Source organism: Ochotona princeps, chromosome 2 (assembly GCF_030435755.1).
Source record: "Ochotona princeps isolate mOchPri1 chromosome 2, mOchPri1.hap1, whole genome shotgun sequence".
Classification (NCBI taxonomy): Eukaryota; Metazoa; Chordata; class Mammalia; order Lagomorpha; family Ochotonidae; genus Ochotona; species Ochotona princeps.
In genome coordinates this window covers 47,648,563-47,674,472 of record NC_080833.1, presented here as the reverse complement: position 1 = coordinate 47,674,472, position 25,910 = coordinate 47,648,563, and the positions used below count along the sequence as shown (strand labels likewise).

The 25,910-nt window shown below is 46.2% G+C and overlaps 1 protein-coding gene across 1 annotated transcript; it reads left to right on the top strand.

Moving 5' to 3' along the window:
• Positions 1-22,736: 22,736 nt before the first annotated feature.
• On the top strand, positions 22,737-25,614 carry JUN (Jun proto-oncogene, AP-1 transcription factor subunit). Its single transcript, XM_004599929.3, has one exon. It carries the CDS (start codon positions 23,841-23,843, stop codon positions 24,852-24,854), a length of 1,014 nt encoding a protein of 337 aa, XP_004599986.1. The 5' UTR covers positions 22,737-23,840; the 3' UTR covers positions 24,855-25,614.
• Positions 25,615-25,910: the final 296 nt, after the last annotated feature.

Genomic DNA, 25,910 nt, shown 5'->3' with positions numbered 1-25,910 from the left:
TGTGCCAGACCTGTCAAGTGACATCTTAAAATGTCGACTACAAAATTATTTCCTTCAGAAGACCAGGGAAGGGTTGAAGGATGGAGAGTTTCAGATCCCAAGTCTTTCAGCAACAGAGACACCACAAAGCTCCTTTTCTGATGGTTTACTGGTTCTCTCGACAGCCCCAAGTGTCTGTAAGAGAAAATCTCCTGTTGAGACATGCTGTGGCACAGGGAGGCCTGTGGAAGTCAGTATGTCCACTGATAGGCCTGTTCCCATCCCCTTCCTGGTTCCAGGATCCCAAGCAAGCTGATGGGTTCTCCCAAAAATCAAGTAAGGATAATAGTACACACTTCAGAGCAATGATGGGAACTGAAAGAGATGCTTAACTAAGACAAGCACACAGCAGATGCTTCATAAATCTCATGCTTCCCTCCTTCTTCCAATCAAGAGGCTGATGGAGGGCAAAGTTGAGAGTCTTGACCTTTCCCCTACAGGATACAGAGTCGCTAACATCCAACCCAGAGAACCCATAATTACCATCTTTGGCCACCACAGGAAGGAGCTTTAAAAAAAAGTCAGATGTTTTCATGCAGAAAGGCAGGCCCAGGCATCATTACCACGTTGCTAGGTGTTGTTAAGCCACCCACCTAGCCGCAGAGTGGGCAGCAATTAATGTAATTAGCGCAGTGATGAGTGTCCTCCGCAATGATAAACAACTCAGTCCTGCAGAACTAGACAGACCTGCTGCTCCCACAAGGCTCCCAGCCCTGAATCCTTGAGCATCCACCTCAGGAGTGTGGTGTAGCTTAGAGGAAAGATGCCCAACTTTGAGTCAGAACCAGAAGTAAATCCTGTTTTTGCTACTTCGTTGCTGTGTGACCCAGGGGCAGTCACCTCACTAGTTCTGAACCTTGGTTTCCTCATCTGTAAAATGGGGTTAATACTTTTCTCCCCAGGCATCATAGTTTTCATCATCATCATCATCATGGTCACTGTCATGATCACTGCCTAAAGCAGGCTGGTATTGCACTGGCAGAGGAAGGAGGAGCTGGAGCTGCCCCTTTGGTTTTCTCTAGCACATGCAGCGTTGACTTGACCTACAGACGCAGAGAAAAAAAAGGGAGAGGAAGTCCTCCCTTGCCTCAAGGAAGTAAAATAATGTCATAAATAATTCCATAAGTATCCTCCGCAACATAATGCTTCCATAAAAGCCAAGCACCACACAGAACAATCTAGGTAAAGGGAATGAAAGGTAAGCTTATTTTGGGACAGAAAATTTAGACTCTATGAAGTTATTTTAGATATATATCAGTCATCTTCCATGAACTTGTTGAAGATCCTTGTGACTTTGTGGCTAGTAATTCCACATTGAGAATTAATGCCTGCTTAGAAGAAGTCAAATAATCCAAAGGTCAGTGGGGCATGAGGGGGGTTGAGGTGCAGGGGAAGGAGGGCCAATTTATTGATTATCCCTAAGAATCGCTAAGAATAGCCACTTAGATAATCATTAAGAATTCAGTACTTCATCCAACTGCTGCTGAGTGTTCACCAGTACCAGTGACAAAGACTTTGCAAGGGGAGTTACAACTAATTAGGATTGATTGGGATGAAATTCTTGAAAAAAAAGTCTGTAAACACCAAAGGAGCGAAGCCATTACTGTGGTCCAACAAGTTAAGCCACCACTCTGCAGCAATGGCATTCCACATTAGAGTTCTAGTCCAAGCTCCAGGTCAGCTGTATTCCTGATCCTGTTCCCTGATAACACGCCTGGGAAGGAGTGAAAGATTCAGGCCCCTGCCACACACGGGGGAGATCTCAGATAATAGGAGAGGATTATAGGGAGAGGGAGTAATGAATTCCTATACTTCTACATCTGTATCATGGGAAAAATAATTAATAAATAAATACAGGCTTAGAGTCAGCGCTACAGCTGAAAACCAACTGTCTGGCTGCATCTTCATCTACAGAGAAGCTGAGGCCCCAAGTGAGCCATCTCTTTGACATACCAGCACCTACTTCTTGCTCAAGTGTTATTTCTTGGATGAATATTTGTGAATGTACAGACAAGTGAGATGGCATGACTAAGGTTGCTCAACCTGTGGCTGGTATCACAGTTTGATTAAAACTTGGAATGGGGGAGCTGAGACTGAATTTAAACCATTGCACTTCCTTTCTTCAACTCACTCAAGCATAATGCAGGAAATAAAGCAACAGCCCAGAGCCTAGTGCTGTGGCATAGTGGCTTAAGCTACTAACTGCAATGCCAGCATCCTATATGGGCACCAGTTTTTGTCCATTGCTCTACTTCCAATCCAACTTTATGCTAATGCACCAGAGAAAGCAATAGGAATGGCCTAAGTTCTTCAACTCCTGCCACCACATGGGAGACAAGGAAAAGATTCTTAGTTTTAGCTTAGCCCAGCCTGGGCTGTTGTGGCCATTTGGGGAGTGAACCAGCAGCTAGAAACTCTTTCTCTGTAACTCTGCCTTTCAAATAAATACATAAATCTAAAACACACACACACACACAGTAGATAGGGACAAGGGACAGTTCAGTAGAAAGGGAAGAGAGAAAGTCACAGGAATATCTCCATGTCAAATTCTAGACTCTTCAGAATATGGAAGCTGCCAGTGCCTTGTCTCTAGTGTTAGACATGAGAGGGCTCCTTCACACACTGGGAAATTTTGATGGTCTTAACAGCAAAAGTTGCTTTGGACAAAACTGGCCAAGCACAGATGGAAGTTTTCAATAGCTGACACGTTGTTGGTGGCTCTTCCTTGTCTGGGATTGTTCCTATCTTTCTCTGCCTGAAATACCCCTCTCACACCCTCCTCTTGTTGCAAGTTTTAGTGTTTATGTCATTTATGTCATACCCTCTGCTCATTCTGATTCCTTGCTTAGGAAGGGCCAAATGTTCTTCAAAACCAGAAAAACATTTAGAGACCTTCTAAACCTAATGATGCAATTAGTTCCAGATACCATATTCAGCTCTTTCAGTTATCTACACTAATTGTTGATGATTGTGACTTTCTATTGATTTGTTGATTTATTATCTCTATTTAGCAACTATAACACAAGAGTTCATCAATTTCAATTAATACTTATTGGTCAGTTTCTGTGTCAGTTATCACTGGACCTTCCATATCAATTCTTATTTTTGAACGTTTTAGTTATTTATTTGAAAGGCAGAGTTACAGACAGAAGAGACAAACACAGGGGAAGAGAGAAAAGATCTTGTATCCTCTGGTTCCCTCCCCTGAAGGCCACAACTGCCAGGGCTAGGCCAGGCAAAAGCCGGGAGCCAGGAGTTTCTTCTGGGCCTCCCACATGAGTACAGAGACCCAAGCACTTGGGCCATCCTCTACTGCTTTCGTAGGCCATTATCAGGCAGCTGCATCAAAAGGGAAATAGCCTGGACTCAAATCAGTGTCCATATGGGAAGCAAGCACAGCACACAGCAGTTTAACCACTTATGCCACAGTGCTGACCCCTGCATTTATCTCTAATATTGCCCAGAAACCTTTGAAATAGCTTTTATTATAAGCCTCATTTTACAGTTGAGAAATTGAAACCCAAAGAGGAATTTGGCTATGTATATATCTCAATTAAAGGACAAAGCCAAATATAAAGCGCAAGCTATCTGGATCAAGAGGTTAAGTATTTAAGCTACAGGAAAGACTGATATTCCACGAGGGCACCTTGTCCTCAGGAATTGCTAAATGCGTGGCATGGAATAAAGGCTCAAAAAATATTTGCAGGAAGAGCAAGTGAACTAAGGAGGAAGATGAACTCCTGGTCTTGTCCATCACAGCCATCTCCTGGAATGGGTTAAGTGAATCTGGAACCCACTGAGCAGTCCCTGGAAACCACAGAGATGCAAGAGAAAGAGCTGAATAAGACACTGTCATGGCCCCTAAGCAGTGTCTCCATCCTCATCGTCCAGTGATCAACAGCTCTGCTAACCTCAGATAAGCCTGGAACACACCTCTCCCCATTAGTGGGCCCAAGGATTTCCCCTGCTTACAACGGGAAGTTTTATGGCAAAAAGACCATTTTAGTCTGGGATACCTGTGCTAGGCCCTTGGAGTACACAGATGAGTATATATAACAGAGTCCTGTCAAGGAGGTCACAGACTAGTAAGAAAGAGACCAAGGTGGGAAAGGGCAGCAGACGACTCAGCTTCAGAAGAGAATAGACAAAGGGAGACTTGTATCTCTGAATGAATCCTATCTCTGGGCATCATTGTTTATTCTATTCATGAAGCCTGGGACTTGGCTGAGAGCCACAAGCCCTCATCGGCACATGTGCACCACTCTGCTACAACCCATGCTACCATAACACCTTAAGGTAAAACAAGGTCAGACTGGTAACAAAGAAACAATAGCAGTACAACATGCAAGTCCCTCAGCTTTTTCTAAAATGTGAAGGCTTGTTCCTGCAAGGAGAAACAGCTGAGCAGAAAGCACAGGAATGTAACTGGACACACTTCCTAGGAGCAGCAGCCTCCAGGAGGTACTGGGCATCTTGCCCTCCTACTTGTCATCATCCTGGCAGGCTGCCTACCCACATGTGCCCTCTTGGGAGACAAAATTCCACAGCATGATGTTCCTTGTCCTTGCACCCTTGCCCCTTCTTTCCATGGCACAACCCTCCACCTACCTTCACTAATGTTAGGGCAAAGTCCTATAGTTCATATTAGCCAGAGCATGTACACATGTTCATAGCTATTGATTCAAGACTTAACATATTTTTAGCTCTATGTTTTACTCGCATATTTAACTTTTGATCAGACTTTAGTCTTAGCACTGTGGTCATAGTATTATGCATGCTGTCAATGTCTGTCCCAATCTTATTTTTACAAAATCCCTGTTATTTGTGATGTTCAATTCTGCATAACACAAACATTTATATACAATATTATAATTGACATGTTTTATTTCACCAAAGGCTTTTCCATGACATAGCATGGCATTCCTGGTGTTAAGTTCTTTGACATATCCATCACAACATTCATTTTCAGATGAGGAAACTGAAGTTCAAAGGTGTGAAATGACTTATCCAAAAGCAATAAACTAAAATTTGAAACAAAGTCTCCAACTTTTAGTGCATTGACCCATCTTCATTTTACTTACGGCACTTAGAGCAGTTCCAAGCACACAGTAGGCAATTAATCAGCAAGTTATTCTAAGAAAAATTAACACAATCATTTGTCTAACAATACAGGTCATGAGTGTCATTTTGAGGAAATGAAAAGGGTAATTAAAATTTTTAGCTTGGGCCCGGCACCGTGGCCTAGCAGCTAAAGTCCTCATCTTGAATGCCTCAGGATCCCATATGGGCGCAGGTTCTAATCCCAGCGGCTCCACTTCCCATCCAGCTCCCTGCTTGTGGACTGGGAAAGCAGTCGAGGATGGCCCAATGCTTTGGGACCCTGCACCCGCGTGGGAGACCCGGAAGAGGTTCCCGGGTTTGGATCCACGCAGCACTGGCTGTTGCGCTCACTTGGGAAGTGAATCATCAGACGGAAGATCTTCCTCTGTGTCTCTCCTCTGAGTATATCTGACTTCGTAATAAAAATAAATAAACCTTTTATAAAAAAAAATTTAGCTCATATTATGATCTAAGAATGATGCTAGATAATTTTGAACACACACACATACACACACTGTGTGGGTTCAATTGCGTTATTTCATCTTACAGATGAGAAATTTGGACTTACTTATGCAAGGAAATTGCTGATGATTACACTGCTGGGAAAGTAAAAAGTTGAGATTTGAACCCAAGTCTTCCTGATTCCAGAGGTCATGCTTTTCTACTGTTTCAATGGAGAGTGTTTAAAACTTGTAGAATAAGAAAAAACTCTTACTGTAACACAGAGAAATCTCCATTTTAATGGCTTTATATTTCTATTCATTCTCACTTGTTATAATAGTATCATGACATAACACAATCATTTAACATCTCCTACCAATATATTTTTCAAGTTTTAACAAAGTGAAAAATTAGAACAAAAATATCAAATACCTTTTTTAAAAACATGCAAGTGGACATAGCAATATGGAAAAAGTGGTGGGTAAATGAAGCCCAAAAAACTTGATTTTTAAAAAAGATTTACTTATTTATTTGAAAGAGCTATACAAGCAAAAGGCAGAGAGACCCTCTATCTGTTGGCTCCTCCCCCAGAAGCCCACAACAGCTGGAGCTCAACCAGGGTCAAGCCAAGAACAGGAGCTTTCTCTGGGTCTAACCCCATGGATAAAGGGGCCCAAGCTTTTAACCATCTTCTACTACCTTCCCAGGCCATTAGTAGGGAGATGGATGGAAGCAGAGCAGTCAGGACCCAAACCAGCACCTCTATGGGATGCTGGTATCACAAGCAGCTCCACAACTCACTAGGACTCACACACCAGCCCCAGGAATCTTAATCCTAACAACAACAACAACAACAAAAACACTCCTAAATAAAACACTTTTATGTGTATGTGTGACTAATTCTCATAAGCTCTACTGACTGGTTGTATTCTATTTTTTTTTTTTTTTTATATTTTTTCACTGGCAAGGCAAACCTACAGAGAGAAGGAAAGATAGAAAGATCTTTCATCCCCTGGTTCACTCCTAAGTGTCTACAACGGTCAGAGCTGAGCCAATCTAAAGCCAGGAACAAGGAGCTTTCTCTGGTCTCCCATGCGGGTGCAGGGTTCCAAGGCCTTAGATCATCCTCTATTACTTTTTCAGGCCACAGGCAGGTTGCTAGATAGGAAGTCGAGCAGCCAAGACAAAAACTGGCACCCATATGGGATCCTGGAGCATGCAAGGTGAGGATTTAGCCACTGAGCCTCACTCAAGGCCCAATGTAAATTATATTAGGCTTGATCTACTGGCCAGTGTTTTTCAGAAATGCAATATGTTACCCTTTATGTCATCTTTCTGTATTGCTTGGTGTCTCTCCACAGTATACCTTGGCAACTGCTCAAGGAAGTATTTGAATTCTCTTAGATTAGATGTTGTAGAATAAAACTTGACATGGATTTAGAAGAGAGTACTGTAAATTTTCAGAACCTAGCAAATGTTCCCAAGGGACCCACATGTTTGAGGGTGGCATTGTGCCTGGGAAAAAGGTAAAAGGAGTGGGTCACTCAAGAGACCTTCCTTTCCCTCTCTCCTTAAGCTACTAGCTTCCTGTGTCCTTCAGGTAAGTCCCAGCTGGGTGTCCAGCATCTTTTGCTTCATTGAAGCAGTCCTATTACCATTTTCCAGATACCTGCCTATCATGAGCATCAGAGTGTTTGGGAGTCTGAAAGCCTGAATTGTATCACTTCAGCTGGTTGGATTGCAGATGGCCATACAAGTAGTAGTCATGTATACAAAGAGTCTGGATCATACTCAGTATGTCACACCATGGGTAGCACAAACTGGACTGTATAAACTCTGACCTGCCATACAAGCCATGAACACTGGTTAATTAAATGTTCATGTCACTATCACTGAGCTCATTATAACTGTAGAATTGGAGTTGGTATCTTTAAGAAATGTGACTTTGGAATATATTCAATACAATTTAAACCAATTCTTACATGTATTTTCTTATCCTGTTTGTCTTGCTTCTTAACTAGGAAACAACTGCTTATTGTGGTGGATTAATGTTCAGAAAGTATTCCTTTTCTCCTTCTGGAACCTGCATGACTTCCAAGTTCCACTGATATTGAACTTGGTTACATGAATTGTTTATACCAACAGAGCATGAGCAGAAATGACAACATTCCAATTTCAGGTCTAGGCCCTAAAAATCTTCATGTGCTTCCACTGACACCAAACCTCTGTTCTGAGAGGCTGATTCTGCCTCTCCAGGGTGGGTTCTAGAGCAAGACACACAGAACAGACCTGAGCCTGACCTTCAGCCCTATTTCTCTGAGGTGCAAATATATGCAACACTGCACTAAAGCCAACAGTTCTGCAAAAAGCCACCACCACTACTACTTGGAAAATTACAGGGGTGGTAAGCACAATGGAGAGGAAACTAACTGGGCCTTAGGAAAAAGGCTAAACCACCCCCAACTGCTCTAACACTGAAAGCAGGAAATAAAGTGCTGAACACGGCACAGCACCCAGATCTTGTGGTGGTTTGTTTCATAACAAGAGCTGGTTACTTCACCTGTTGTGAGCCAGCAAAAATTCATAGAGATCACCTAATTTAAACAAAATTATTTTTATTGGAAAGGCAGATCTACAGAAACAAATAACAAGAGAAAAATCTTCCATCTGATGATTCACTCCCCCAGTGGTCACATGGCCAGAGCTGCGCTGATCTGAACCCAGGAACTTCCTCCATGTGTCCCACATGGACGCAGGATCCCAAGGTTTAGGGTTGTCCTTGACTGCTTTCCCAGGCTGGATGGAAAGTAAAGCAGCCAGAATACAAACCAGCACCTATATGGGATCCTGGCACATGAAAAGCAGGGACTTTAACCACTAGGCTATTATGCCAGGCCTGAAAGTTGGCTTTTATCTCCCTTTTCCAATTTTACATGAACTGGCACCTATGTGATAGGATCACAGCACATGCAAGACAAGGACTTTAGTCAGTAGGCTATTCTGCCAGACCTGAAATTACTGAATTTTAAAAGTGAATGAAACCTTCTTTCTAATCCCACCCCAACTGTGTCAGCTAATAACAACCAGTTGGTGTTTCACTTTCTACTCCTGTCTCCAGTTTTTTCATTTTTCATTTACTTTAGACTGAACAGTAAATGAACCAATACATCTAAAAACCATTTAGCACAATGCTGGGCATATGGAATAAACACTTCCTAAACATTTCAACATTAGCTGTTTTTATAATGGTCTTGTGCAAACAAACATACTCAGCTATAGGCTTTTAAATGCATGCAAACATGAGACCATGCCATATACATTATTCTGCAACTTGCTCCACATTATCATGGGCATTCCTCCAGGTAAATTCATCCTTGTAAAGGTAACTAACTCATCTTTCTAAAAAAAAAAAAGCTATTTGATATTCCATGGTTTGAATATCCCACAATGGATTTTATCTATCTGCATTTCACATAGAAAGAAATGAAAACTCAATGAGTTAAAGGTGTTTTTCAAAATATTGTCTGCTCCTCCATATCAAGAAATCCCTTCTTCTCCGGTCTCAGCCTATCTTTGAGATCCACTTTGACAATGAAATGTGAGAAGTAATCTGTGAGCAAAGTGGTAAGAGCCACCTAAGCGTCCTTGTGATGCATCATCAATATCTCAGCCAAGTAGCTCTGTCAACCTGGATCTGGGAGCAAAGATCAAGGCATGGGGCTAGGTGTGGTGACCTAGTGGCTAAAAGTCCTCACCTTGAACATGCCGGGATCCCATATGGGCGCCAGATCTAATTCCGGCAGCTCCACTTCCCATGCAGCTCCTTGTTTGTGACCTGGAAAAGCAGTCAAGGACAGACCAAAGCCTTGGGACCCTGCACCTGTATGGGAGACCTGGAGGAAGTTCCTGGCTCCTGACTTTGGAATGACACAGCACCGGCTGTTGCGCTCGCTTGGGGAGTGAATCATTGGACAGAAGATCTTCCTCTCTGTCTCCCCTCCTCTCTGTATATCTGACTTTGCAATAAAAATAATAAACCTTTAAAAAAAAAGATCAAGGCATGAATTGGGATGGAAATATGCCATGCACATGAAATAAACTCGGGTTAAGGCTCTGTGATTTAAGGAATATTAATACAGTGTTTCCAGACTTCCAAGTGCTGAGATACTTATTGCAAACAGTCATCATCAGTGGCTAGGCCCAGCACCAGGACACTAGTCAATAAGGATGTGGTGTGGCAGAAGAACTAGAAGCAATCCCTTTCTTGACTTCATGTTAGAAAACCATCTCCAAATGCCAAATCACTAAGCAAAGGACAAAGTCACAGAAAAGATTAACCTGCATATCCCAGTAGGTTGAAGACCAGTTTTAGTGTGTGAAAAATCTCTGAGGTAGGTCAGCATCATGAGAACTCTGACCCAGTTTCTTCATGCTGCAAACTACAAACATACACATAAGCATGTAACACTGCACTAAGAACAGTAGCTCCAAGAGAAGCCTGCGCAGATGCAGGCATAATGGAGAAGAAAGTAGATGAACAGAAGTCTTACAAACTCTCATTCCAACTTCACTGTAAACCAATTCTGGACTTCAGTCTGCTCTGCTGGCTGCTGTGAGAATTCAACGATGGGTGGCAGGTGCAGTCACAACCAATAAGAAGGCAATATTTACTTTGATCAGGAAGCATAAGGAGGAAAATGGAAATACCCAAATATCACCACTGTTGACATCTTGGTGGTTAATCAGCCATGTTTCCTTCTAGGTAAACATGTACTCTTACTATACATAACAACACTTGTACAAGAGCATTTTAGAAAGGTCATAGAAAAATGAATTTCAGTATAGGATTATTCTGGTGTCAAAAATTTTGAACTCCATGCATAACCATTTTCCATTAATTTTTGAATATTCTCCATAAGAATGAATTTCCAGTCCTTCAACTCCATTTTCCCACTTCCTTTGTGAAGTCCTCTCACACATAGTGTCGGTCTCCTGCATGCAGTCAAGAGCATGCCTATGTGCATTACGAGGCCCTCTGCTCAGGCTCCTCTCCTTCCTTCCTCCAGCATCCATACATACCACATATTGAGGAACATCCAGGCTTAGAATACTGTTTCTCTCTCCATCCTCTCCTCTTCCAGCTACCTCCACCCATCCTAGAGAAAGTCTTAGTTTATACATCACATCCTTAGAGACCAATCCTCTAACCTCTACCCACATCCAATGTCCTTCCTCATGCACCCAGAGAATCCCATCCCTTATTTCTTATAATATTATTCTACATTAGTCTTGCCACTTGTCATCTATTTTTCCTGCTATATCCCAACCAGCTGGCAGGCACTGTGCCTTCTGGTCACCAATGATGGCCCAAGATAAAGCCTCAAAAATTTTTGAATAAATGAATAAAATACCCATATTTCTGTATGTCTTCTGAAATCCCCAAAGCACCTGGAATTTCTCAATAGATTACCACTGGAAAACTAAATACAGAAGACAATGTGAAACATCCATGCCTCATGAAATTAAGATGTTAAATGAGAAGAAACCCCCCAGCTGTGAGTAACGGCCTAGGTTGCATTGTATTGTACCTAGGCCAAGTATTACACTGCAGGAAGAAGAGCAGCTAATTAATAGCTGGTGGGTATCCTGGGCTGGGTTAATGTCAAATCTGTATTAACCATACCAGTGTGCCAGCAAGTCGCCTAGCCTATTCTATTTATTTTTTCCTAAAGATACGTGGGGGTGGGGGTGCCAGATCCATGAGCCCTGGAAGAATGGGGTCCCATGGGGCCCAGATCTCTGAGCGTGGGTCCTTAGGCCAGCCTGCATGGTGGGTGCCAGGTCCATGGGTCCTGGAAATGGGGTGGGTCCAGTGAGGCCAAGTTGTGCCCAATGGTGCCAGATGAAGCCCACTGACTGCCCAGCAGTGCACAGGTAGGGGTTCAGTAATGTGGGAATTGCGGGGGACATGGGGGATGGCACAGATTGAGGTGTGCGGGGACATTAGGGCTCATGTCTAGGATTGGTGGTGTGACCATAGAATGCATGTGTCAGAACTGGGCCTCCTCTGTGGAAAAGATACAGCAGTGGATGGCAGGCCCTGAAAGCACATGGAGGATATGACAGCCCATTGGGGCCTGCAGAGGACATCAGTTACCATAGCAGAGGAAGGAGGGCAGAACAAATTGGACAACCACCCCAATCAAGTGATAACAGCAAATATCTGGGTGAATGGAAACTCTTAAGTTTGACTATGTCAGCCAATGGACTTTGGAAGGATTTCCTCATCCATAGATTTGTGAGATCGGTGGCATTTTAACACTATCAAAACTACTTAAGCAGAACCCTCAGAACATGTCACATCAAGGACCCTGGGTTGATACTGCGTAGCCATTCCCCATCCCTGGGCACTAGTGCAATTGGGAGGTTGGGTGTGACTTCTCGCCTTAACTTCCCCGTTCCCCCATATAAAGGAAGAAGAAAAAGAAAATTTGGAAACAATGGTCTTACCCACTTTCCTGTAACCCTCAATCCTTCCCATCCTGATCAACTATGTAAATATAAACAAAAATAAAGTTTTTGTTTTAAAATGGGAAGAAACCATTACCCAAATGAAGTCTTTATAGGAGAATTAAGTGGCACATTTGTTTCTTTTCCCCCTCCACTATACTCTTCAAACTAGAAAGGAGAGGACAAAATCCCTAACTTCAGTTCTGCATTTTTTTCTTCACTGAGGATATTCTGCAGCACTAATTAGAGTAAGGACACTTGCAGCTAGACCAAATAAGAATACAGCCCCAAATATGTTGCTCAATATAATGTAGTTAATTTCTCAATTAGTCTGAGTCGCTTGAGAATATTTCTGGTTGGGGATAACCTTTTAAATGTTTAATCAGCAGTCTTGACACTGGGGCTGATGTCACGGTGCAGCAGGTTAAGCCAACACATCAAACAGGCTCAGTTTTGAATTCCAGCTGCTCCACTTTCAACCCAGTTCCCTGCTAATGCACCTGGGAAAGCAGCAGCACGAGGCCCAGGTACATGGACCTTCACGGCCATGTGGGAGACCTAAATGGAGGTCCAGGCTCCCAGGTTTGGCCTAGTCTACCCCGCCCATTTGAGAACATTTAAGAAGTGAAACAGCAGGTATAAATCAGTCAGTCTCTTTCTCTCTCTCTCTCTCTCTCTTTCTCTCTCTCTCTCTCTCTCTTTCTCTCTTCTCTAATTCTGCCTTTCAAATAAATGCATAAGTCTTGAAAATGGGAAGTCAAACACTTTCTATCTATAATCCTGCCCTTCTTGTCCTTGGAGTCCTTTTACCAGGCAGTGGGGAGAGACGGCTTTCTGAGTCTGGCCTGCAAATGGCAGATATTACCTTTGCAATGACAAAAACTCAGTCACATCTATTCACAAAGGAATCAGGAAATGTAGCCTAATTCACTACACAGGAGTAAAAGGGAGTTGGTGTGTACTTTCTAGTTCTTCTACCTCAGATGATAAGGCAGTATCTCATTTCCTTCTTTTCTTTCTTTTTTAAAAGATTTATTTTATTTTTATTTGAAAGGCAGAGAAGAAGAGACAGAGAGAATGCTCTTCCATCCACTGTTTCACTCCAGAAAAGGCTGAGCCAAAGCAGAGCTGATCCAAAGCCAGGAGCCAGGACCTTCTTCCAGATCGGCCACATGGGTTTAGGGGCCCAAGGACTTGAGTCATCCTCCTGCTTTCCCAGGTTGCTAGCAGAGAGCTGGATCAGAAGTGGAGAAGTCAGAACACCAGCCAGGGCCATGTGGAATCATGGCACTGCAAGAAGTGGCTTAGCTTACTATGCCGTGCTGGCCCTGCAGTATCTTATTTTCTTGAATGACCCAAGTACAAGCCATCTTAACTACAGATACCAAAATCAGAATAATATTTACCTAATTAACATTGGGCATGAGAAAATATCACCCCAGGTTTATAAATCTTTAAATACATGCCAGTTGCCGAATACGGAAACCACTAATGTTAGTCACCCCTACTGACAAATTCTGGACAAGTATTTAATATAATTTTTTTTTCAAACTTACTTATAAGGTTTATGTAAGTAATCATAAATATGGTTATTATTATTACTATAAGTATGAACTCACCAGGCATCATAGCAAACTAATCCAGCATAGTATTTTACACACAGTAAACATTAAATACATGTTGAGTGCAGGAACTTCAATTCCACATTTAAGTTAACTATCCTTTTGACAAAAAACTATAACTTCAGAAAGTACTCCTTAAAGACAGCATTTTCTTCTCTCATTTTAAACTATTACCGAGTTCTGACCTCAAAACTTACAAAATTCGTCACTTCCTCCATGTGACAATTGCACAACTATTTAAAGACTACTATATGTACTCTTGCAATCTTGCCCTCTCTCCACCCCAAACCACTAGAGATAAATAATCCAGTTTCTTCCCACTTTTCCAGAAGGCAGAGTCCCAGGCCTCTTGCTATCGGGATATCCTTAATCTCAGATCCACATAACTGGTGAAAATTGCTTTCTAAGATTCACGCCATAGTATTTCTGATGGCGTCCAAACATCAGTGCTTAGTGATATTCCTCTCCACACTGGATACCATATCCTTGACATAATGACTGGAAGTATTTACATACTGAAGATATTACCAAACCAACTCCTGTCCTAGTAGGAAGGCATGACATAGAAGCTGACTTCTAAGGTCACTTGCTGCTTTATAAATCTTAGGTAATTCTGTGGAAGTTTTGAGTGTAGAAAATAATTCACCACAAGGGTGATGGTGTGTACAACAGACATTTTGCTTTGGCAGAACCCAGTGGCACCAAGAGGACTCCCACTTGGAAAGCAGCCAAACATTGCCAGGTGCTACAAACATAGTGAATAAAGAAAGACTCGTTCTGCCTTCTCAATGTTTGACCTTTGGTGGAGAAAACAAAACTTTAAAATAAATACACAATTACATAAGGAACATAGAATAATAAATCAAAATAAATTCTATTGATATGAAGTAATGGCCATTTCCCTGACTTTAGTTTTCCATGAGGCGGTATTTGTTAGGGTAACCATACTGCCTTCACTCTTCACCTCTCAACTTACCACTGTCCAAAGAAGAGTGAGCTACCTAAAAGACCCAGGCATGCCCATTTAGCAACTTTCTCTTTTTCCAGAGTCAACTCATCCTGAGCGTGTATGCACTCATTGTCCCTTGAGAAGATGCCAATAACTATCTTTGCTAGAAATCAGGAGGCAAGTTTAAATCAGGGGCCAATGACCACCAACCCAGGCTGTAGTACACCAACAAGGTGACATTTTGATCCCTTGTTTACCTGATTCCAAATGCTCAGCTGATTCTAAACTCAAAAAGGAAAGAAAGAAATGTTACAGAGTGAGCATTTAGCCTAGCTGTTAAGATGCCCATATCAGAGTGCCTGGGGACACAAGGGCAGGTTCCAGTTTCCAACTCAAACTTCCTGCCAGTACTGAACTTGGGAGGCACTGGTCTTGGCTCAAGTAATTGGATTCCTACCACCCACAGGAAAGACCTGCATGGAGTTCCTGGATCCTGGGTTTGGCTTGACCCAGCTTTGATCATTATGGGCATCTAGGGAGTGAACCAGCAGATGGGAGCTTGATTAATCACTCCATCCATCTCAAATAAAAAGACTGAAAAATAAAGTGTTATTCATTTCCCTGTTCAAATCCCAGTTAACTACAAAGAAAAATCATACAGACTTAGAAGACAGAATAAGAGAACTTAAACAATAGGGAAATCACAAAAATCCCCTTAAAAGCTCATTTTAAGCTAACAGCCAAAGGAAAACAGAAACGGACCAAGCCACAGTGACAACGTGGAGGTTCTTAAGCAACAAAGAGCTTGTCTTGTTTGAGGAATTAATGGAGGCCAATGTGGGAGCCACTGGGGCAGGTTGCCACATATTTCCAGCTCTCTGCCTTCCAGGCAAACAGGATTGCACTTCCTGATTCCCTGGAGGCTGGGTAGGGCCATGAGACCAATTTTACCCTATGAGTTGTGAAAAGCGACATGTGACTTTTTAAAAATTCTATTCTATTCTATTCTATTCTATTCTATTCTATTCTATTCTATTCTACTCTATTCTATTCTATTTGAAAGGCAGATCAACAGAACAGGAGAGAGAAAGGGAAATCCTCTATCTGTGAATTCACCACTGCCCAAATGGATGCAGTAGCCAGGGTTAGGCCAAGATAAAGCCAGCAAATTGGCACTCCATCTAGGTCTCCCATAAGGGTGCGAAAGCGCAAATACTTGCAGGATTTTCTGCTGTTATCTCAAATGCAACAGCAGGCAACTGGATCACAAGTGGAGTGATCGGGAATAGAATGAGTGCTCTAACACAGTATGTCAGCATCACAGGTAGTGGCTGAACCCACTGTTCACAATGATGGCCACAACAATGATGGCCCAACCTGTCACAATGATGGCCCAACCTGTCACATTATTAAGCAGATATTTAATAACTGAGATCTCCACTGTGGAAGAATGTTCCTGAAAGCAAGCATTACCATCAGCCTGGACCCCACAGGAAATTAATAAGATCAGAGCTCTTGTCAAACCTAAATGGACATGAAGCAGGAACAAGAAACCAAACTCTTTCAGCTTAAATCACAGAAATTTAGAAAATTATCTTTTGCTATAATCATCTTAGGTTTTCCTGACTGCATAGCTACAGCCAGTGTGGCTAGAGAGAAAAACATGAGTGAGGGGAGCGGCAGTAGATATTTTAGACTATCAGTCTTAAGGATGCTTCAACAGAGAAACCTGGTGAGTTTCAAGTGTAATGCATTAAAATAACAGATTACTGCTATTTGACTATTAAGCCACATCTTTAATCCCATTTTCAAAGAGGCTATTTTTAAAAGATTTGTTCATTTTTATTGGAAAGGCAAATTTACAGAGAGAAGAAGAGATAGAGAAAAAGATCTTCCATCCCATGGCTCACTCCCCAAGTGGCTGCAATGGCCATTGCTGACCCAATTTGAAGCCAGGAGCCTCCTCTGGGTCTCCCACACAGGTGCAGGGTCTCAAGGCTTGGACCATTCTCTACTGCTTTCCCAGACCAGTCAGGGAGCTGGATGAGAAGTGGAGCAGCTAGGACACAAACTGGCACCCACACAGGATCCTGGCACGTGGAAGGCAAGATTTAGCCACTGAGCCATTGCACCTGACCTTATATTTAAAGATGTATTAATTTATTTAAAAGAGAGAGAGAGAGAGAGACTATTCATCTGCATTCATTAAATGAAACCAGAGGCCATGAGCTTCATTTAGCTCTCCTACATGGGTGATAGGAACTTGGGCCATCATCCACCCAAGGTACATTAGCAGAAAGCTGCATCAAAAGTACTAAGTAGCCTGAACTCACAGCACTATGCATCACATGGAATGCAGGCATTTCAGAGGCTGGACTTGCCGTGCCACGATGCCTTCACCAGGAAAAGGCTATTTATTTATTTTGTTAAAGATTTATTATTTTTATTGCAAAGTCAGATATACAGAGAGGAGGGGAGACAGAGAGGAAGATCTTCCGTTCAATGATTCACTCCCCAAGTGAGCGCAACAGCCGGTGCTGTGTCATTCCGAAGTCAGGAGCCAGGAACTTCCTCCAGGTCTCCCATACAGGTGCAGGGTCCCAAGGCTTTGGTCTGTCCTTGACTGCTTTCCCAGGTCACAAACAAGGAGCTGCATGGGAAGTGGAGCTGCCGGGATTAGATCCGGCGCCCATATGGGATGCAGGCGCGTTCAAGGCAAGGACTGTAGCCACTAGGCCATTGTGCCCGGTCCTATTTATTTTTAAAGATTTATTTATTTAACTTGAAAGAGAGAGAAAGAAGGAAATAACGTTCACTCCCCAAAAGGTTGCAACAGCCAGAGGTGGGCCAGTCCAAAGCTGAGAGCCAGGAGCTTCTTCCAGGTCTCCCACATGGGTGCAGAGTTCTAAGGCTTCCGGCCATCCTCTATTGCTTTTCCAGGCTATAAGCAGGAAGCTGCATTGGAAGTGGAGCAGCCAGGACTTTAACAGCACACATCTGGATTGTGGTGCTGAAGGCAGACGATTAACCTGATAAGCCACCATGCTGGTCTGTCTCTATGTACTGATTTATCTATCATCAAGAATTTATTGAGTATTTTCTATCCTCCCATGTGCTAGCACTAATGATCCAACATGAGTGTAAGGCACAATTCCTGGATTTAAAATCAAGAATCTAGGCATTAACAAAATTACATGCTAAATAATCCCAGGTAAATAACTTCAGTTATGGATCTATAGTGTGATGAGAACCAAAGAGGCTAACAGCTCCTTGAGTGTAAGATGGAAAAGCTTCAGAGACAGTAATTATGGGAGTGGGTCTTGAAGGGTGAGTAGGAGTTGGGCAGATGGCATTTTGACTAAGGATAAAAGTACAAAGAAAAAATGTTGGAGGAATGGAAAATGTTTGAAGTGGCTGAGACACAGAGGAATGGAGAGAATGTGGAGTGCAGGGTGTGGTAACATGCATTACTATTCACAAATACTTGCTGCCTCTCCCCACTGACATCAGGCTTGGCCTTGCGAATTGCTTTCAACAGAAGCCCTAAGAGCCATGGTCCTTCCCCTCTGCCATGAAAATCAGCAATGCTTCAGACAGAGGATGCTCTGTTAGCCAGGGTCCTGGAGCAAGATAGTGTGTATGAAGCACAGACACAGACAACTTATGATTGGCCTGCAATATGTGTAACTCAATAGTTACAATCCAGTAAGATGTGTGAATTGCTGCACAACACAAACTAGCCTATATGTAGGCGTGCATGCCCAGCCTCTCTGACTTCCAAGAAGGCATGGTCAGGTGACTACTGTTAGCCAAAAATGTGTAAATGTAAGGACGTGTGTCATTTCCGGGAAGAAGCTTACCAAGCCAATGCCACCTCACTGTATTCCCCTGCTAAGGTGAATAGGATGATGGTGGAATCTTCTATCAATGTGAAACCTTCTACAAAATCCATTTCCTCTTTTGCTTAAAGTTGTATTTATTTATTTAAAAGAGAGAAAGTCTAGAGATGGGAGAAGAGCAAGAGATCGTCCATCTACTGGTTTGCTCCTCAAATGATCTTAATGACCAGGGCTGGGCGGGACACAAGCCAGAGCCAGACTCTTCACCGGGGCCTCCTACATGGGTGCAGGGATCCAAGCACTTGAGACATCCTCTGTTGCTTTCTCGGGCCCATTAGCAATGAAACGGATTGGAACTGGAACAACCAGGACTCGAGCTAGCCAAGTTTCAGCAAGCAGCTTAAATAACTATGCCATAACATTTATCTCCTAAGTTTCTAAATGAGTAAACTGAATGGAGTCTCGCTCAACACAAACAAATAGGATGAATAAGAAACAATGTCCACTAAGCTACTGGAGTTTAGGATTATTTATTATGGCAGCATAACCCAGCATATCCTGACTGATATAAAAACTGGCACCAAGTCACAGGGTAATACTAATAACAAAAGTAAATACAATAAATCTAAACTTGCACTTAAAAGGCAGTAACTAAAACACAACTATCAGAAGCTGAGAGGAGTGTGATTTAGTGAACCTATCACCTATAGCTGGGCAGACCAGGAACTTAATGAATAAAACATGGGACTGGAAAACAAGACAATAGTAGCATGTGCTGTTGACTCCTGGGTGCAATTGGAACGTTAATAGAAAAAAAGTGAGAGAACTATTTCATTTTATGGTTTTGTCCCAGACAGACTGACCTCTATACTTGCCTGGCTTGGTCCTACTGTAAATGTTCAGGGCATTGCAAGGTAGACTTCTTATCTTCAGAGGAGAAGACCTACCTGAACGTGAGGGAAAGTCTATGAATCTGCACCCAGAAATCTCAGCAAGCGATCTTGCTATTGTTACTGGTTTGGACTTTAAGCCCAAGACCTCAGGCAAGAGTGAGGGAATTCTTCCCATTGGGGGAGAGTGAACAGTTGGTGATCAGAAAAGAAGACTGTCAAGAATATCTGGATAATGTGATACATATACATCATGTAATACTACCCAGTCATAAAAAAGAATGAAATCCTATCTTTTGCAGTGAAATGGATGCAACTAGAAACCATTATACTTAATAAGGCAACTTCAAAAATATCATGCTTTCAATGGAAACCATAGTACCAGGAATCAAAAAGCCTCAATATGCATCCCTACTCCTGAATAAAAGTAGGCCCCCAATTAAATGTACCCAGACACAAAATACTAGACTCCTTACCATTGCTTATACCTATATCATCATCATACACATGGGAGTTGAGACTGGAGATGAAGGACCGTATTATTTGTAGACCATGTAGAACAGGGAATGATGGGGAGGGGAGAAAGAGAGGGAAACAGGGAATCCCTATACCTACAAAGCCATAAAATGAAATAGTAAAATGAAAATAGTAAGGAAGTGTGATTAGTCTCCTTGGATCTGTACCTATGGAATACACCAAACTTGTTCTCTTTATATCAGGATAAATAAATTTTTAAAAAAGAGTCACTAGAGCTGTTCCAAAATATTCCTGGACAGCCCGTGCAAGCACCTGACAAGATCACAAAGGCTCAAGTAAGGTACAGCATGTGACTTCTTCTGGCCAGTTCCGTCAGAACAGTGACTAGTGGCTTCCAGGTGGGTGCTCTGGGAGCCAGAGAATGATGTACTGAGCTCTCTCTCCCAGCAGCCAAATCCTTGCAGAAATATGTGCCAAAGCAAAATGTCCTTCGTTCAAGTCCTTCAGCAAGCAGAGCTGCCTGCAACATCCAGTGGGCATGGAGCAGGAGCAAGGGAAAAAATCCTTCGCTGGGTGAAGCCAATGAGATATCAGAGCTGCTGTTGGGAAAGGCATCCTTAACCCTACGGGACTGAGAACTGGGAGTGGGAGATGAGGCTGAAGATAGCAGAAACCAGATTATGAAAGCTCCCCTCCCCCAGGCAAAAGAAAAATGTCCCAAGTGAATTCTCTCCTGGCCCTGGCCGTCAGGGAAAGCCAACACAGGCTTCCAAGCAGGGGCGTTAACATGAACAGATTTGCTATTTTTCTGGATGAAATATGCTATTTCTCAACATACGGGGAAAATCGAGCCTTCTAAACTACATAAGGCAAAAAGGAACACAGAGAACTCTTAGGCAAAGACATTTACTTATATAAAATCCTAAGTCTTGAAGTTTCTAAGTACAGAAACTCAAAAATGAGTTAAATCAGAGAGGTTCAGGGAAGAAAGTTTTGTCACAAGCGGCGTTTCCTGTACAGGCAATACCTCACTAGACAGCCTGCCACAGAAAATACAGCAACGCCATGTCCCAAAGACCTGAGACCTATTGCCAGCCGCAGGAAGAGAATGCACCACTCTGGGCCTGTCATAGGGGGATCATACCGCCCCTGCAGCCCTCTCAAAACGGTTGTGGGAAGAGAACAGTGTATTCACGCAGCTCAGAACATCTGGCAGGGTAGTTGGAGTCTGACACGTGAAATTTACTTTTATTACAGTTATCATAAAAGCTTATTTAGGGCACCCACTCCCTGATTACAAGAGAAAACTCGGGACAGGAGCGAGCGGAGGTAACCGGATACCGTCTTCCCCTGACCCTCCTCCCCAGCTCAGCCCCAGCTTGGCCCACAGTAGCTAGTTCCCCTCTCCTGACTGAGCAAGAGCCAGGCAACTGCCCCAAGTGCAGAAAAGCTGGCGGGTTTCCCACTGATACCAGCTGTGCTAAGTTTCTAAACTCTCCAAGCCACAAATACCTTCAGGTCTCCAGGCTATACGAACCCGGAGTTGAATTCCCCCCAAGTTCAGAAGCGGCAAAGTCCGAATTAGAACCAAGAAACTCAGCAAAGAACTATGGGTCCAACTTCCAAAGCCAACGTTAGAAGCTTGGGAAAGAGCTGATTTCTAACCCTCCCCTCCCTCTCCTCCTCACAGCAAAGTACACCTGGTCCTGCCAGATCTCATTCTTCCGTGCAGGCCTTCCTTCACCGGCCTGGGAAACCAGGCACGGGCCAGGGGCGTCCGGCGACCACCTCCCTAGGCCCTTCAGACGGGGACGGGCTGGAACCTCGCCGGCCGCTCGTCCCAGGAGGGGCCCGAGGCTCGGAGAGGTTCCGGGACGCGGGCCCTGGGCGACTCCGGACTCGGGACCACCGCACCGGGGCTGTGGCGAGCGGCGGAGGCGGGGCGGCCGCCAGGGCAGCCGAGCAGAAGCCACTCACATGGGTCTAGCGCTTCCTAGAGGCTGCGCGGCTCACGGCCCGCCCGCCGGCCCTGCTTCTTCCTCGGGACTCCCGGCGCCGACTCGCGGGTTTGTTTTCCCGGAAGCCAGCGCGGAGGCAAGGAGCGGTGTGCGTGCGCGAGTGTGCGGTGCGCGTGTGTGCAGGGGCGGGAGGGCCCCGTTTGCTCGTCCCCTCATTTGGGGGTCCCCTCATTGTTCGTCCCATCTGGATGCGCCGAGTTGGACTCCCCCAGTCCCTCCGCTGACCCAAGCCGCCCCCTCCCGCGAACGCCAGCACGCGTCTCCCTCAGGGTCGCTCAGGGCCAAGTGTGGGGCGCGAGCACTCGGCCGAGAGCCTATTTCAGAGCCACAGAAATCCCTCAGCTCCGGTGCTCAGGCTCCTCAACTTGACCCACAAACTTAAGAACCTTCTTCACTTGGGGGTGGGGAGAGGAGGCGCCTCACGTGAGAACGCCCCGCACCTTGAGCCCCCTTTCGCTCGGCCCCACCGGGGACTTCACGGAGCACCCTAAGGGCGGAGCTCCGGCCCCCCGGAAGTGCGGGGCGGGGGTGCCGGGGTGCCGGGAGCGGGAGCGCAGCCTCCCAGCCCGAGCTGCGCTGCACACACGCCAGGACGCGACTCGAGGGGACACCCCGCGCCCCTCAGCCCCTGGCAGCTGGCGCAGCTCCCCGCCTTCCGCGTCCTGAGCCCCGAACTCGCGCCCGCCCGCCTCCCCGTCGGCGGCTGCTCGCGGTGGCCGCCGTCACTGGACAGTCAAACCCCAAGACGTCAGCCCACAATGCACCGGGCGGGCCGGGAAAGATGGGCCGGGAGGGGACGGGGCAAGAGCGGGGCCAGAGGAGGAGAAAGAAGGGCCCAACTGGAGGAGGGCAGCGGAGCATTACCTCATCCCGTGAGCCTCCGCGGGCCCCAAGAAGAATCTTCTAGGGTGGGGTCTCCATGGCGACGGGCGGGCCCGCCCCCCAGAGAGCGACGCGAGCCAATGGGAAGGCCTTGGGGTGACATCATGGGCTATTTTTAGGGGTTGACTGGTAGCAGATAAGTGTTGCGCTCGGGCTGGATAAGGGCTCAGAGTTGCACTGAGTGTGGCTGAAGCGGCGAGGCGGGAGTGGAGGTGTGCGGATTCAGGGAGACAGACATACAGACACAGTCCGCCCCGCCAAGAAGCCAGTCCGAACTGCAGGTCTGATTTTTCCTCTTCTACTACCCCGATCTAGCGTGCCTGTAGCTCCTGGGCTGGTGTTCCCGGGAGCACTGGGAGAGCAGCTTCTCCAGCCGCCCCCAGGAGGAGAGCCCCCACTGCCCGGGCGCTACTGACAGCGACGACTGCCCGCCCACCCGGAGAAGTCTGCGAGCGACTGCAGCGGCTAAAGAACTTTCTGGGCCCGGGAGGACCAGGGGGGACAAGTAGCCCTGGGTCCCGGAGCGAACTTTCGCAAACCTTTCCTGCGCTTTCGGCTGTCGCGGCCAAAAGAGGAGCGACCAGGAGGAACGCGCGCTCGCTCCGCTCGCACCCCGGCCTCGGCCTCTGAACTTGGCCAGCCGCGAGTCGCTGCTGCCGGGCGCCCCCTCTTCCTCGCAGCGGAAGAGGGCGACCAGTGCTGGGAGGCCAGGCGGTGGAGATTGGCCACCGCTGCGGGGTCTGCTACGCCGGGGCTGTGCTGCGCTGCCAGGAAGCCAGCTCCTCCACGGGCTCCGAAAATCCGTGAGTGACCGCGACTTTTCAAAGGCGGGCAGTGCGCGCCGAGTGGCCGAGTGGGAGAGCGGGCAGCGCCTTAACCCTGCGCTCCCTGGAGCGGACTGGTGAGCCGGGCGACAAGGGGGTGAAGGCCGGCGGGTGCGCGCGCGCTCCGAAACTTTCCTTGCCAGAAGCCCGAGGAGGCGCGGGTACTCCCCGCCCGCCAGCGCGCTGTTGCGGCCCCGAAACTTCTGCGTGCAGCCCAAACTAAGCCCACGTGAAGTGACGGGCTGTTCTATGACTGCAAAGATGGAAACCACCTTCTACGACGATGCCCTCAACGCCTCGTTCCTCCAGACCGAGAGCGGCGCCTACGGCTACAGCAACCCCAAGATCCTGAAACAGAGCATGACCCTGAATCTGGCCGACCCAGTGGGCAGCCTGAAGCCGCACCTCCGCGCCAAGAACTCGGACCTGCTCACCTCTCCCGACGTGGGGCTCCTCAAGCTGGCGTCGCCCGAGCTGGAGCGCCTGATCATCCAGTCCAGCAACGGGCACATCACCACCACGCCGACCCCCACCCAGTTCCTGTGCCCCAAGAACGTGACCGACGAGCAGGAGGGTTTCGCCGAGGGCTTCGTGCGCGCCCTGGCCGAGTTGCACAGCCAAAACACACTGCCCAGCGTCACGTCCGCTGCACAGCCGGTTAGTGGGGCGGGCATGGTGGCCCCCGCTGTGGCCTCGGTGGCGGGCGGCAGTGGCAGCGGCGGCTTTAGTGCCAGCCTGCACAGCGAGCCGCCGGTCTACGCCAACCTCAGCAACTTCAACCCGAGCACGCTGAGCAGCGGAGGCACGGCGCCCTCCTATGGCGCGGCCGGCCTGGCCTTTCCCGCGCAGCCCCAGCAACAGCAGCCCCCGCCGCCGCCACAGCCGCAGCCACACCACCTGCCCCAGCAGATCCCGGTGCAGCACCCGCGGCTGCAGGCCCTGAAGGAGGAGCCCCAGACGGTGCCTGAGATGCCCGGCGAGACGCCACCCCTGTCCCCCATCGACATGGAGTCCCAGGAGCGGATCAAGGCGGAGAGGAAGCGTATGAGGAACCGCATTGCCGCCTCCAAGTGCCGGAAAAGGAAGCTGGAGCGAATTGCCCGGTTGGAGGAAAAAGTGAAAACCTTGAAAGCGCAGAACTCGGAGCTGGCGTCCACGGCCAACATGCTCAGGGAACAGGTGGCACAGCTGAAACAGAAAGTCATGAACCACGTTAACAGTGGGTGCCAACTCATGCTAACGCAGCAGTTGCAAACGTTCTGAAGAGAGACTGTCGGGGGCTGAGGGGCAACAGAGAAGAAAAACAAAACACCAACAGACTTGAGAACTTGACCAGTTGCGACAGCGAGAAAATAAAGCCGCGTCCGAGGACTTGAAAGCCAAGGGTATCCAAGTTGGACTGGGTTGCGTCCTGACGGCGCCCCCAGTGTGCACGAGAGGGAAGGACTTGGCGCGCCCTCCCTAGGCGTGGAGCCAGGGAGAGGCCGCCCGCGGGCGGCCCCGCTTGGCCGACGGGCTGTCCCTGCGCCATCATGAACGTTAGACTTTTCTTTTAACATTGACCAAGAACTGCATGGACCTAACATTCGATCTCATTCAGTATTAGAGGGGGGAGGGGCGGGGTGAAAACTGCAATAGAGACTGTAGGTTGCTTCTGTAGTACTCCTTAAGAACATGCCCGGGAGGGCTGGGGGGGTGGGGGTGGGAGGGGAGGGAGTTGGTGAGGGCCAGGCTGAGCCTGCAGAGAAACTCTTTTTTCTGGCCTGCCTTCATTAACCATGTATGTACAGATATATATTTTTTAATTTGATGAAAGCTGATTACTGTCAATAAACAGCTTCATGCCTTTGTAAGTTATTTCATGTTTGTTTGTTTGGGTGTCCTGCCCAGTGTTGTTTGTAAATAAGAGATTTGGAGCACTCTGAGTTTACCATTTGTAATAAAGTATATAATTTTTTTATGTTTTGTTTCTGAAAATTCCAGAAAGGATATTTAAGAAAATACAATAAAATATTGAAAAGTACCCCCCTCCCAACCTCTTTTCTGCATTATCTATAGAAGATAGAAAAGTGGGCGGAGTTGAGAGAGTTTCAGAGTGTGGATCAAGATCACTCAGTGCTTCTTGCTTCCGAACAGTAAGAGCTAGTGTATTCTCTACTCAACTTTAGAAATAAGTGTGCCTGATGTTATGGTTAGATCTCACTCTTCCCTCCCACAGCCATCTCTCTAGCACTGTTTCCCAGAAGCTGGTGGGGAGGTGGGGGTGGGGTGGAGAGTTTCTGGAAGCTGGAGGAAGGGGTAAGGGTTGTTGTGGACAGG